A 14,948-nucleotide genomic window follows, 5' to 3' on the forward strand; every position below is an offset into this window, starting at 1 on the left:
GAGGCATTCTGAACCGCAGGTTTTCAGATGAGGTCATGAAGTAAGAATTGGGGAATTCCGCAGCTAACACGATTGCCTCATTCTCATTCTACATATTTCTTAGGGAATCTTCTGCATTCCTTTTGTAGGGTCACTAAGGCCTTATGTAGGAAGGCAGATGTACTAATAATGGGTAGAATGGGAATATCTTGCGCTTGTTGTCACTTGCTTTTTTAGATGCATGTGCTTTTTACCCCAACAAAGTCTGTTGTCGTTATAACTCAAGTGAAAGATGTGATGTTCATCAATGATAAAGTATGTGTTATAATGTTGGAACAGATAAGACAGGAATATATTGCCACCCAGTGGCCAGAAGTTTTCAAAGCCTGTTTTGCTTGTACAGTACAGTAGTATAAGGCAGAATAATTATTATCGGTTTGATAGACAGTCATCAATAGGCAGGTGAAAACAGCTTCTGACGTAAGCTTGAGAATCACCCTTACACCTTGAGGCTCATGAAGGAGAAGGCCTCTTCTTTGTGACAGAGAATGACAACACTTTCAAAATGGTAGGAATAAAGATTTATTTTCATATGAAGAGGTGGTTTGGATTTTTCTTTTTCTTTTGTATGTTTTGATAAAACTTGCAAAAAACTTCTAGCATATCCCAAGAATGGAGACATGAGAAAAGGGGATTTATTGCTGAATGTTAAAATGAAGACACTTCACTGAGTGGAAAATGATTTCCTTGCTGCTTTTTCCATGCACCCAACTACCTGGACCGCTAGGACATGCAGGGGGGTGGGGTGAGAGGATTGGGGGAGGAGTGGGAGGGAGGGGGCGTCAAGGAGACGAGGACAACTGCTGGACAAACACAAACAATGGTTGTGTGTGTGTGTGTGTGTGTGTGTGTGTGTGTGTGTGTGTGTGTGTGTGTGTGTGTGTGTGTGTGTGTGTGTGTGTGTGTGTGTGTGTGTGTGTGTGTGTGTGTGTGTGTGTGTGTGTGTGTGTGTGTGTGTGTGTGTGTGAGAGAGAGATTGAGTGAGTGAGTGAGTGAGTAAATATGGAAGGTAGGAAAGATTGGTTGCAAGGGAAGGAGTTAAGGGGGATTTTACATTTCAACTACCACTAGAAGCACACTACCCTCACTGGCAGTATCCCACATTGCAAATCTCAGATTGAATACAGTGTTACTAAGACAAACTAGCCAGAACTTTGGGCCATGAAAAAAACATGAATTTCTCTGTGATAAGTGAAATTCCACAATGATCCTCTGAATTCATCTAAGGAGTTGGTAGTCTTTTTTTTAAAGGTACTTATGTGTCTTTTTTTGTGTGATGCATGCATCTCCTGTGAGACTCGACTGGTAAAGGGGCACATTTATGTTTTCATTTAAAACCAACTCCTTTTTCCATTAGGTAGAGGAGCAGGACACTCTCGGGACTCTCAGCCCATTAAATCTCATAATATTTCTGAGGTGAACCCTTTCTGAGGAATGCCTGTAACCCATAGCGGAGTGGGCAAGCTGTTGTCCTGTGTAGGTGAAACATGTCCCATGATAATAGGTTATGTTATACTCTATGATGTCATCGTCAAGATGGGGGGGGGGGGGGGGGGGGGTCGGACAGAGACAGATACATATCAGATCATTCAGTCAATGTGGCCAAGCAAGGTATATGTATGCTAATAATACAGGTATAGGAATGCAACAAAGGATGCAATAATCGATACTACCAAACAGTCTGTTGGCTATGATGAAAAAAAGACAAACCGAACAGATTCAAACACACTGCAGTCCGTCAGTCAACGTAGGAGAGACTTCGCAAGAATGAACCTTTGTGACTTGCCACAGCACTCAGCAATCCAGTGCCATCATCACTACTAGCCAATGCCGTCGTCAACAACATCACAGAATAAACCCGTGTCATTACACTGTCATAGAACAATCATCTAAGAGACTCAACATCAACTACATATCAGCATCTTTCATTTTTAAAACTCCACTTTTTTTTTCAAGTTTCAAGAGTTTCCAAAACTCCCTACTACATCACATATGAAAACAGACAAGGACAAGGGACATAATGGATCTGGCCTATGGACCATGGTGGTTCTTGGGAAATTGAGTTTTTTTCTTCATGGGTTGTGAAAGTCCTGAGACACAGTGCGGCTTTAGTTAAGCTGCTGGCATAGGAACGGGGGTGGGTAGTCCATGTAGGCCAGAATCAGGCTGGATTGACAGGATTGGTTGGATTGGCAGCTCCCTGGCCAATGAATGCTCATGGAAGGAGGTTTTACAGTGCAATGGAGCTTCTGGCAGCATGAGGATTGGCCGGTTAAGTATGTCAGTTTAACAGTGAACACACCCTCATAGCTGAATGGACACACTCAGGGCTCCCCTGCTGTGCCTGCGATCAGACTACAACTCATCATGGAGCACGCATATGCCTGCGCGCGCACACACACACACACACACACACACACACACACACACACACACACACACACACACACACACACACACACACACACACACACACACACACACACACACACACACACACACACACACACACACACACACACACACACACACACACACACACACACGCCCATTTAAAAACCCTGAACACCTGTGAAGGTACCTTGGATCACCTGTATTCCTCTAAAACAATACACAGACAATGACAGGCGGCGGATGATGACATGAATGACCGATGTAGGTTAGTTGGAGCGACTCATCAAAAACTAGCACATCACTTCCTGTACCAGGACAGGACACCACATCCAGTTGCGTCTGTGATAAATGTCCCCCGTGAAAAAAACAACTGTATGTGGATCATTCTCATGTAAACATAAACCTTTACACAGAGGTGACTCATATTGCATGATGACAGAATCATATCACAGTTCAAACAGGGAGATCCTAAACAGAGGAAGTCAAAGTAAAGAGGTCTATAAAATGAGGAGTCTGTATTAGAAAGGCTACAAAAACTCAACTGGACCTCTGGCTTCAGCACACAGCAAAAGGCACCACAATATTATTCTATTGACTAACTCGTGAAAAAATTGGCACGGAATAATTTTTTCTCTCTCTCATAATGCTGTAAATCAAAAACTTTACATATAAATATTTTTCCCCTATAAAAAAAGTATTTGCTGTTAGCTAGTAGACAATTTTTGCTAAAATGAAAATAAATATTTCATTTGTTTAGAATATCTGTCTGTTATACAAAATAAAAATATGTCTCTACTCCACTGTTGTCTTTAGGTGGGTCAAAGGTTTTGGGGTCAGGGGTTAGAGGTCAGTGGTCAAGGTGGACAGGTCTTAAAGGGGTGTGTTGCCATGTGTCAAGGAGCGCGACTGGGGGAATTTACTGTGTCCGTTGCTGCGGGTGCTTGGTCGCCCCTGTGCCCGGTGAGTCCGTATGTCAGTGGTGGTGCCAGGGGCAGTAGATGATCGGCACCCACGTTCGCACGGCTCCATGTTCATGTTCTGCATACTGAGGAAGGGCGTGCTCTCCCCGTGCCCTTCCTCTTCCTCCTCCTCCTCTTCTGATTGGCTGAAGCTCTGAGAGCTGTAGTCCCGTAGGCCCATTGCACGCTGGGAGAAGTGTCCGTTGAGGCGGTTCCGACGCGGGCGCCGGCGGGTCCTGATTGGTTCGCGGGAGGAGGCGTACTCCTGCGTGGTCTCGTAGGCCTCGTCGTCAGGGAGACGGTAGGGGCTGGACGGAAGGCTGCCCGTGCTCTCCGTTAGGTAGGGTTGGCGTGGGCGGCGGGGCTGTCGGTACAACAGTCCATCCTGCAGGGACAGAAAGAGATGAGACAGTCTCAGAAAAACAACGTCACACACGAGATAATGCAGTCTCCAACTAACAACATCGTACACTACCCAATCAAATCTATAACTAACATTATACACTACCCAATCAAATCTATAACTAACATTATACACACCCACTCTAATCTACAACTAACATTATAAACTACCCACTCTAATCTACAACTAACATTATAAACTACCCACTCTAATCTACAACTAACATTATAAACTACCCACTCTAATCTACAACTAACATTATAAACTACCCACTCTAATCTATAACTAACATTATACACTACCCACTCTAATCTACAACTAACATTATACACTACCCACTCTAATCTACAACTAACATTATAAACTACCCACTCTAATCTATAACTAACATTATAAACTACCCACTCTAATCTACAACTAACATTATACACTACCCACTCTAATCTACAACTAACATTATAAACTACCCACTCTAATCTACAACTAACATTATACACTACCCACTCTAATCTACAACTAACATTATAAACTACCCACTCTAATCTACAACTAACATTATAAACTACCCACTCTAATCTATAACTAACATTATAAACTACCCACTCTAATCTACAACTAACATTATACACTACCCACTCTAATCTACAACTAACATTATAAACTACCCACTCTAATCTACAACTAACATTATACACTACCCACTCTAATCTACAACTAACATTATAAACTACCCACTCTAATCTACAACTAACATTATACACTACCCACTCTAATCTACAACTAACATTATAAACTACCCACTCTAATCTACAACTATCATCATACACTACCCACTCTAATCTAAAACTAACATTATACACTACCCACTCTAATCTATAACTAACATCATACACTACTCACTATAATCTATAACTAACATCATACACTACCCACTATAATCTACAACTAACATTATACACTACCCACTATAATCTACAACTAACATCATACACTACCCACTATAATCTATAACTAACATTATACACTACCCACTCTAATCTATAACTAACATTAAACACTACCCACTCTAATCTACAACTAACATTATAAACTACCCACTCTAATATATAACTAACATCATACACTACCCACTCTAATCTACAACTAACATTATACACTACCCACTCTAATCTACAACTAACATTATAAACTACCCACTCTAATCTACAACTAACATTATACACTACCCACTCTAATCTACAACTAACATTATAAACTACCCACTCTAATCTACAACTAACATTGTCCACTACCCACACTAATCTATAACTAACATCATACACTACCCACTCTAATCTACAACTAACATTATAAACTACCCACTCTAATCTACAACTAACATTATACACTACCCACTCTAATCTACAACTAACATTATAAACTACCCACTCTAATCTACAACTAACATTATAAACTACCCACTCTAATCTACAACTAACATTATAAACTACCCACTCTAATCTACAACTAACATTATACACTACCCACTATAATCTATAACTAACATCATACACTACCCACTATAATCTACAACTAACATTGTCCACTACCCACACTAATCTACAACTATCATCATACACTACCCACTCTAATCTACAACTAACATTATACACTACCCACTCTAATCTATAACTAACATCATACACTACCCACTATAATCTACAACTAACATTCTACACTACCCACTTTAATCTACAACTATCATCGTACACTACCCAATTTATCCTACAACTAACATCGTACACTATCCACTTTAATCTACTTTATTCTACAACTAACATTATTAACCACATACTCTAATCTACAACTACCCACTCTAATCTACAACCAACGTTATAAACTACCCACTCTAATCTACAACCAACGTTATAAACTACCCACTCTAATCTCCAACCAACGTTATAAACTACCCACTCTAATCTACAACCAACGTTATAAACTACCCACTCTAATCTACAACCAACGTTATAAACTACCCACTCTAATCTATAACTAACATTATAAACTACCCACTATAATCTACAACTAACATTATAAACTACCCACTCTAATCTACAACCAACATTATAAACTACCCACTCTGATCTACAACTAACATTATAAACTACCCACTCTAATCTACAACTAACATTATAAACTACCCACTCTAATCTACAACTAACATTATAAACTACCCACTCTGATCTACAACTAAAATTATAAACTACCCACTCTAATCTACAACTAACATTATAAACTACCCACTCTAATCTACAACTAACATTATAAACTACCCACTCTAATCTACAACTAACATTATAAACTACCCACTCTGATCTACAACTAACATCGTACACTAGCCACTTTAATCTACAACTAACATTATACACTACCCACTTTAATCTAAACCTAAAATCGTACACTCTACCCACTCTAATCTACAACTAACATTATACACTACCCACTCAAATCTACAACTAACATCGTACATTACCCACTATAATCTACAACTAACATCGTACATTACCCACTCTAATCTACAACTAACATTAGTCACTACCCACTCTTATATACAACTAACATTGTACACTACCCAGTCTAATCTACAAATAACATCCTACACTACCCACTCTAATCTACAACTAACATTATATACTACCCACTCTAATCTACAACTAACGTTATAAACTACCCACTTTAATCTACAACTAACGTTATAAACTACCCACTCTAATATATAACTAACATTATACACTACCCACTCTAATCTACAACTAACATAGTACACTACCCACTCTAATCTACAACTATCATCGTACACTACCCACTTTAATCTACAACTAACATCGTACACTACCCACTCTAATCTACAACTAACAACATTGTACACTACCCACTTTAATCTACAACTAACAACATTGTACACTACCCACTTTAATCTACAACTAACAACATTGTACACTACCCACTTTAATCTACAACTAACAACATTGTACACTACCCACTTTAATCTACAACTAACAACATTGTACACTACCCACTTTAATCTACAACTAACAACATTGTACACTACCCACTTTAATCTACAACTAACAACATTGTACACTACCCACTTTAATCTACAACTAACAACATTGTACACTACCCACTTTAATCTACAACTAACAACATTGTACACTACCCACTTGAATCTACAACTAACAACATTGTACACTACCTCTTCTAGTTTACCACAACCCGATAAAGGAAGTGGAAAATATGACTCATGAATCCCAGTTGTAATATGGTCTGTTTTCTGCCATTTGTGCAGTCACGTAGTCATGAGTGGGTGTAGCGGCAGGGTCATGATCACCTGGGGGAATCTCAGCAGGGGCTGGTCATCCTCCCGGTGGTAGGCTGCGGTGGCAGGCGGCAGGGCGAGGGCGTGGCACGTGTTGGGAGAGGTGATGTGGAAGGTGGGCACCTGGGGGGACAGCGGGGGGTAGTGGAACTCAACGGGTGACAGACGGGCTGGCGTGGTCAACGCTGACACATACCTGTGAGGAGGAAGGGGTGAAACAGAGACACAAACAAACAAAAAATTTTATTAAATCTGGTTCAGAGGCCCAAAACTGAGACCATAGACAACAACTAATATTGTGGTTTTTACATCTACAAATCTTTGGCGAAGATTCAATCTAGTTGTCACACCTGTCGCTGTGAGGTGAATCTCTCAGAGAGTCGTAGGAGTCTCCATACTGCAGGCTGGCTCCCTGAGAACAGCCCCAGTAGGCGGCCCTCTGTGCCCGTGCCTCCATGCAGGTTGGACTGCTGCATTTACTGGTGCCCACTGACGAGGAGAGCGCCCCTGACTGGAAGTCTGAGTTCATACTGTCTGTCCTCTCTATACTCCACGTCCGCTCCTCATGTCTATAGGGAGAGGGCAGTAAGTAAGGAGAGGGCTTTGGGAAATTTCTGATCAGCAGAAATGCGTGCGTGCGTGCGTGTGTGTTTCTCTACATGTGTGAATGTGTGTCTATGTTTATGTGTGTTACTACAGCACCTGGAGTTGTGGGAGACTGTAGATGAGTGGTGGGATCTGGTGGACATTCGGCTTCCTGAGAAGTTTACGGATTCTTCTGGTCCATGCTGTATAATACTACACTCTGTGGTAGGAGCGTTCTTTGAGATGTACTGTGAAAGGAAGAGAGAGATATGCATTGTGGGAGCTGCATGGGCATGGGCAATATGGGAATAAGGACGTGTTATAACACCCGTTGCAAACAAAACACATCTGTTTCTGAGCCTGAGGTAGGTGGTAGGCCCTGTACACACTCAGTTTGTACAACTGGTGTACAATGTATTTGACAAAACAATTGTGATCCAACGGAAGGTTTGTCTGCACAAAAATGTTTACACAGCGATTTTCGAGAAACAATGGTTGTGTAGAAAAGCGTGTGCAGACAAACTCTCTGTAGTATAACAGAAATATCAGTTCTACCACAACTGTTGTGTCGAATGTGTTGTACATCAGTTGTACAACCTGAGTGTGTACGGGGCTGTAGTGACTCACGTCGACCATGGGGATCTCTTCAGGGCCTGGTCCAGGGTGGTTGGGACCGTTAGCCAGCATGCGGTTGGGCTGCTCCACACACTGGTTCTGGTTAATGTTCTGGTTCAGGTGGCCATGCATCTTCTTCCTCTGCTTCCTGTAGGACATATGCAAGAGAAAGTGTAATGAGTTATTGTTCTAGAATACATTGAGAAAGATAGTAGATAAGGAAAAATATGTTGGGTTACAGTCATTTTATAAATTATGTTCTGTCTGTCATCAAAATACCCAGCTTCAAACATTAATCGTTTTTTTTTATATATAATTAGTTAGTAAAGCTCATCTGAGAAGTTTAAAAGCTTAATTTCCGACATTATAGCTGTGGTCATTGTGCAGACCCAGTCAGTGAATGCCTCCTGGGCTCCGTGAAGAACAGGTTTAAATTATGTTATAATGATGCCATTAAAATCAGGGTGGGCTCTGAACAGTACTAGTACGTACTTGGTTTTGCAGTATGCCGCCACACAGACCATGCCCACTACCAACAGTGCCACACAGATGCCTGTGATGGTCAACACGCGCCGCTGGTACAGCTCCTCTGCCTCTGTGAACAAACCACACACACACACACACACACACACACACACACACACACACACACACACACACACACACACACACACACACACACACACACACACACACACACACACACACACACACACACACACACATACAAATACACATACATATGAGCGCTACTCTACAGGAATATTCAAACAAAAGCTAACTCAGCTCCTCCCTTTCCCTCCATACTCTGACATCACTGACCTATGACATCTAACCTCCCTAAAAATAATCATTCTGGTTCCTGCTTCACCTTAATAGTGCTAACCTTAGACAAACCAAAACCGTGATGGTATTAACCCTGTAGGTTAACAGTGGCTCAGCCACAACATAGGCTGTTTCCTGTTTCATACATGTTCACGCCTGTAACAGTTCAATTTACAACGTCCAACAGTTAACCTCTAGTAGACTTTTTTTACTGGTAATACTAGCTTCTGTGGGCTTACTTTATGTCAAGTTCAAACAATCTCCTAGAAACTAGGCCTCATTATACATAGACCTCCATGTTGCAATGTGTGGTTGGTCTGGATTCCCCCTCTGCTTTCCCTACGTGTACTAATGTATCATAATGTCTATGGAATGTATGTCAAAGAGGTCTAAGGACACATGCCTGTATGATGGAATCAGATGATAATCATAAGAAAAAAAGCATTTTAGAGCAAAAACACCACAATGGTTTGGGGATATTTATAAAACTCACCGGCAACTACATAAACACGTTTAAATTGACCAGAGAACACACGGATATAGAACTCACAGATTACTCACAGTCTTCATATGTTAACAAGGGAAATATAATGCAGCTTTTGCATGAGAGTTATCATTATTTTGCAAGGTTTAATGTGGTTTTCTGATCGTTTGTGTCAGATCAAAAGTGTCTAGAATCTCTGTTGTCATGGTGAAGCTTTATGAATACCTCCCTGTCAGGTGTTCTGATGGTGTTTAACTGACCAATGAGCATAAGTCTCATTGTGGCGGAACATTGTCAGCAGATATGTCACAATGACAGAGAAAAAAAAACAGAACATGGGAGAGGGGGAACGAAAGAAAGAAAGAAAAAGGAAGATGGAAAGAGGAGATGGCCAGACGGTGGAGGAAGAGGGGCTGGGAAGGTGTGGCGAGGGGGTGTCTAAAATGGGGTGGTGGTGGGGCTTTTAGTGCTAAAGGTAGGGGGACTGGGGTGCTGTCTAGAGAGCCTTAGCCTGGCATTGTATGTGTGTCACAGAAGAGGGGACTGATAGGGAATGAGATTGGTGGTTGGCTGCTACGGAAGGAGCTAGGTCACTATCACTTGCAGGAGCCTCTGATTCAATGTCAATCAACTGGGGAATGCTGGACCTACCACCTACTAGTGGCTGTCTCTATGGAATATAGTCTTATGGGATGCTGTCTATTGTTTCAGGTGTGGTGTTACTGATATATAACCATCAGCACATTTCTCGGCAGTTTGTCTCTCTGTGACTGAAAAGCTTCACTCATAATGTAGCCTCATACCTTCTGCTTCCACAGTGTCTTCCTCTCCATCATCAACATGTCTGTGGCTTTGCTGTCTCCCTCTCTACACAGTAACATAATGTAGCCTCATACCTTCTGCTTCCACAGTGTCTTCCTCTCCATCATCAACATGTCTGTGGCTTTGCTGTCTCCCTCTCTATACAGTAACATAATGTAGCCTCATACCTTCTGCTTCCACAGTGTCTTCCTCTCCATCATCAACATGTCTGTGGCTTTGCTGTCTCCCTCTCTATACAGTAACATAATGTAGCCTCATACCTTCTGCTTCCACAGTGTCTTCCTCTCCATCATCAACATGTCTGTGGCTTTGCTGTCTCCCTCTCTATACAGTAACATAATGTAGCCTCATACCTTCTGCTTCCACAGTGTCTTCCTCTCCATCATCAACATGTCTGTGGCTTTGCTGTCTCCCTCTCTATACAGTAACATAATGTAGCCTCATACCTTCTGCTTCCACAGTGTCTTCCTCTCCATCATCAACATGTCTGTGGCTTTGCTGTCTCCCTCTCTACACAGTAACATAATGTAGCCTCATACCTTCTGCTTCCACAGTGTCTTCCTCTCCATCATCAACATGTCTGTGGCTTTGCTGTCTCCCTCTCTATACAGTAACATAATGTAGCCTCATACCTTCTGCTTCCACAGTGTCTTCCTCTCCATCATCAACATGTCTGTGGCTTTGCTGTCTCCCTCTCTATACAGTAACATAATATAGCCTCATACCTTCTGCTTCCACAGTGTCTTCCTCTCCATCATCAACATGTCTGTGGCTTTGCTGTCTCCCTCTCTATACAGTAACATAATGGCGTGTACAACAAGGCTTAGTTTCAAGGTTTTCTATAATTGAGAGAGAGGGCTAGCATGCATGCAGAGGGACAAGTGTCTTTGGACCTGGTAGGTTAGTGGGCAAGTGACAGATCGACAGATCAGAGAAGAGCTACTGGTTCTAGAGAGATGGTAGTAGTAATGTGTGACTGTGAGAGGATCTTGGCAACTCTTAAAATGAACAATATACATTCAAATGAATAATTGTTCCATACCCATAAATTCAATTCCAAGATGCTCTGCCATTGCAGAAAGTTGGACACAATGAAAAGGAAAGAGAACAAGTTTCAGAGAGTGATTGTCTACATTGGAACATAGATATATAGATAGTAGATACTAAACCATGAGGTTAGTATGGAATTTTTCCGTGACGTACAGTAATAATCGTTACTGGCAGGTGCCAGGTCCAGTAACAGACAGACAACGCAGACAGCCGCAGCTCTGTGACCCCAGAAACAAAAGAAAAGGAAAGAAAGAAAGAAGCATAACTAATAAAAGAGAGAGGGAAGCAGGCAGGAGACAAGCAGAGACAAAGACAGCCACTTCACTTACTGCCATATTTACTAGACCTCATTTCTGGGGTAAACCCAAAAAAAATTGGGACAAAAAAATGAACAAATAAAACAAGATAAAAAAGCAATTTGTTACTTCACAACGTTTTGGAGATGAGGCTGGTTGGCACAGAAATGGGAGCAGCTTTGTAGGTCGACAGATTAATGACATGTTCTAATTGTGTCTCTCATTGTTTCTAGTGTTTACTCAATTTTTTATTTTTTGTCACCCTATAGCTTTCTCTCTGGTCTTTTTTTTCCCTGAAATGATTATGATAAAATATGACAGTGTTTTCTATTTTACAGCGTGAGCACCAGTAGAAAAAGGTGTGCCTTTAATTTACTAGCAATGATGCCACCCCTGATAGAACAACCTGGTCTCATAGACTAGACGTAACATAGTAAATGTAAATCAGTGAAACTAAAATTAGTATGATATGATACGTTCGTTATGATGACATAGAACAGAAGATAACTTAACTCAAAAACTATAAGCAGGGTAGTTGGTCAGGGTGTATGGATAAGCGTATAACATGAATGTCTAGCAACTCAAAGGTTGTGTGTTCAAATCTCATCACGGACAACTTTAGCATTTTAGCTAATTAGCAACTTTGCAACTACGGTCGTGGCCAAAAGTTTTGAAAATGACACGAATATACATTTTCACCAAGTCTGCTGCCTCAGTTTGTATGATGGCAATTTGCTTATACTCCAGAATGTTATGTAGAGTGATCAGATGAATTGCAATTCATTGCAAAGTCCTTTTTTGTCATGCAAATGAACTGACTCCCAAAAAAACATTTCCACTGCATTTCAGCCCTGCCACAAAAGGACCAGCTGACATCATGTCAGTGATTCTCTCGTTAACACAGGTGTGAGTGTTGACGTGGACAAGGCTGGAGATCACTCTGTCATGCTGATTGAGTTCGAATAACAGACTGGAAGCTTCAAAAGGAGGGTGGTGCTTGGAATCATTGTTCTTCCTCTGTCATCCATGGTTACCTGCAAAGAAACACGTGCCGTCATCATTGATTTGCACAAAAAGGGCTTCACAGGCAAGGATATTGCTGCCAGTAAGATTGCACCTACATCAACCATTTATCATCAAGAACTTCAAGGAGACCGGTTCAATTGTTGTGAAGAAGGCTTCAGGGCGTCCAAGAAAGTCCAGCAAAGTTGATTCAGCTGCAGGATCGGGGCACCACCAGTACAGAGCTTGCTCAGGAATGGCAGCAGGCAGGTGTGAGTGCATCTGCACGCACAGTGAGGTAAAGACTTTTGGAAGATGGGCTGGTGTCAAGAAGGTCAGCAAAGAAGCCACTTCTCTCCAGGAAAAACATCAGGGACAGACTGATATTCTGCAAAAGGTACAGAGATTGGACTGCTGAGGACTGGGGTAAAGTCATTTTCTCTGATGAATCCCCTTTCCGATTGTTTGGGGCATCTGGAAAAAAGCTTCTCCTTGAGAAGACAAGGTGAGCGCTACCATCAGTCCTGTGCCATACCAACAGTAAAGCATCCTGAGACCATTCATGTGTGGGGTTGCTTCTCAGCCAAGGGACTGGGCTCACTCACAATTTTGCCTAAGAACACAGCCATGAATAAAGAATGGTACCAACACATCCTCCGAGAGCAACTTCTACCAACCATTCAGGAACAGTTTGGTGACGAACAATGCCTTTTCCAGCATGATGGAGCACCTTGCCATAAGGCAAAAGTGATAACTAAGTGGCTCGGGGAACAAAACATCGATATTTTGGGTCCATGGCCAGGAAACTCCCCAGCCCTGAATCCCATTGAGAACTTGTGGTCAATCCTCAAGAGGCGGGTGGACAAACAAAAACCCACAAATTCTGACAAACTCCAAGCATTGATTATGCAAGACTGGGCTGCCATCAGTCAGGATGTGGCCCAGAAGTTAATTGACAGCATGCCAGGGCAGATTGCAGAGGTCTTGAAAAAGAAGGCTCAACACTGCAAATATTGACTCTTTGCATCAACTTAATGTAATTGTCAATAAAAGCTTGTAATTATACTTCAGTATTCTATAGTAACATCTGACAAAAATATCTAAAGAGACTGAAGCAGCAAACTTTGTGAAAATTAATATTTGTGTCATTCTCAAAACTTTTGGCCACGACTGTACTTAATACTTTTTAGCATGTTAGTTAACCCTTCCCTAACCTCAACCCTTTAACCTAACTCCTAACCTTAACCATAACCCTAACCACTAGACTAGCTAACATTAGCCAACTAGCTAACCTTATCATTAGCCAACTAGCTAACGTTAGCCACAACAAATTGGAATTCGTAACCTATCTCATGTTTTGCAAATTCGTCCACATATTGTATAAATTGTAATTCGTAACATATCATACGAAATTGATTATGGACATCCACAAAGGTATACATATTGTACGAAACGTAACATATCAGACTAAATGAAGTGTCCCGGATTTACGTTACATCTACCCCTGAGTCCATGTTGCATAGAAAATACTGATCATTGCAGGATTAACTAAATATAATATATATGTACTGCAAATAGTAGGTATTATATATATATTCATATTGTACTCCCATTAGGGAAGAATGATGACAAACTAGTTCAAAGTGCTTTACTCCCAGCTACTATACTCACTGTACTATACTTCCAAAGAACTGGTCACACAGGTAAACAGGACGTTGATAGGGCAAACAAACCAGACATTTGAATGATTTGAATATCAGAACTGATTTAGGATGAGCTCTCAGGAAATATTATGACAATGGGTTATCAGTTGCCCATCTGCAGCAGTACTACTTCGAGTCAGAACATCACAGATAACTACAGGTCTTCGCATCAAGCATTGCATCAAGCCATCCAAGCTGCACATCAGGTACACCCTGTAAATTACATTCACTGTATCATTATCCAATCTCTACTGCAGCATACTGTGTAGCACATGATCAGGAGGGCATGCATAGGGACCATGTGTTGACTCTCTGGTGTGTGTCTCTGCATGCACCACTATTATCCATTATTAAGGGGTCTACTGGTTAACTCACTCTGTGTAAAGACCAACGCCAGGTAGGACATATAGTGC

The 14,948-nt window shown here is 41.4% G+C and overlaps 1 protein-coding gene across 1 annotated transcript in view; it reads right to left on the reverse strand.

Moving 5' to 3' along the window:
- Nucleotides 1-404: 404 nt before the first annotated feature.
- Nucleotides 405-14,948, reverse strand: part of LOC110504389 (pro-neuregulin-2, membrane-bound isoform-like) — a 54,050-nt gene continuing 39,506 nt past the window's right edge. Inside the window, exons 6-12 of the mRNA XM_036970116.1 lie at nt 11,527-11,550; nt 8,846-8,948; nt 8,366-8,501; nt 7,856-7,986; nt 7,504-7,722; nt 7,166-7,349; nt 405-3,777 (exon numbers count right to left, since the gene is read on the reverse strand). Coding sequence (XP_036826011.1) covers nt 3,304-3,777; nt 7,166-7,349; nt 7,504-7,722; nt 7,856-7,986; nt 8,366-8,501; nt 8,846-8,948; nt 11,527-11,550 — 1,271 coding nt within the window. The 3' untranslated portion in view covers nt 405-3,303. The remainder of the gene's footprint in view (nt 3,778-7,165; nt 7,350-7,503; nt 7,723-7,855; nt 7,987-8,365; nt 8,502-8,845; nt 8,949-11,526; nt 11,551-14,948) is intronic.

This window comes from Oncorhynchus mykiss, chromosome 31 (genome assembly GCF_013265735.2).
Source record: "Oncorhynchus mykiss isolate Arlee chromosome 31, USDA_OmykA_1.1, whole genome shotgun sequence".
NCBI classification, from domain to species: Eukaryota; Metazoa; Chordata; class Actinopteri; order Salmoniformes; family Salmonidae; genus Oncorhynchus; species Oncorhynchus mykiss.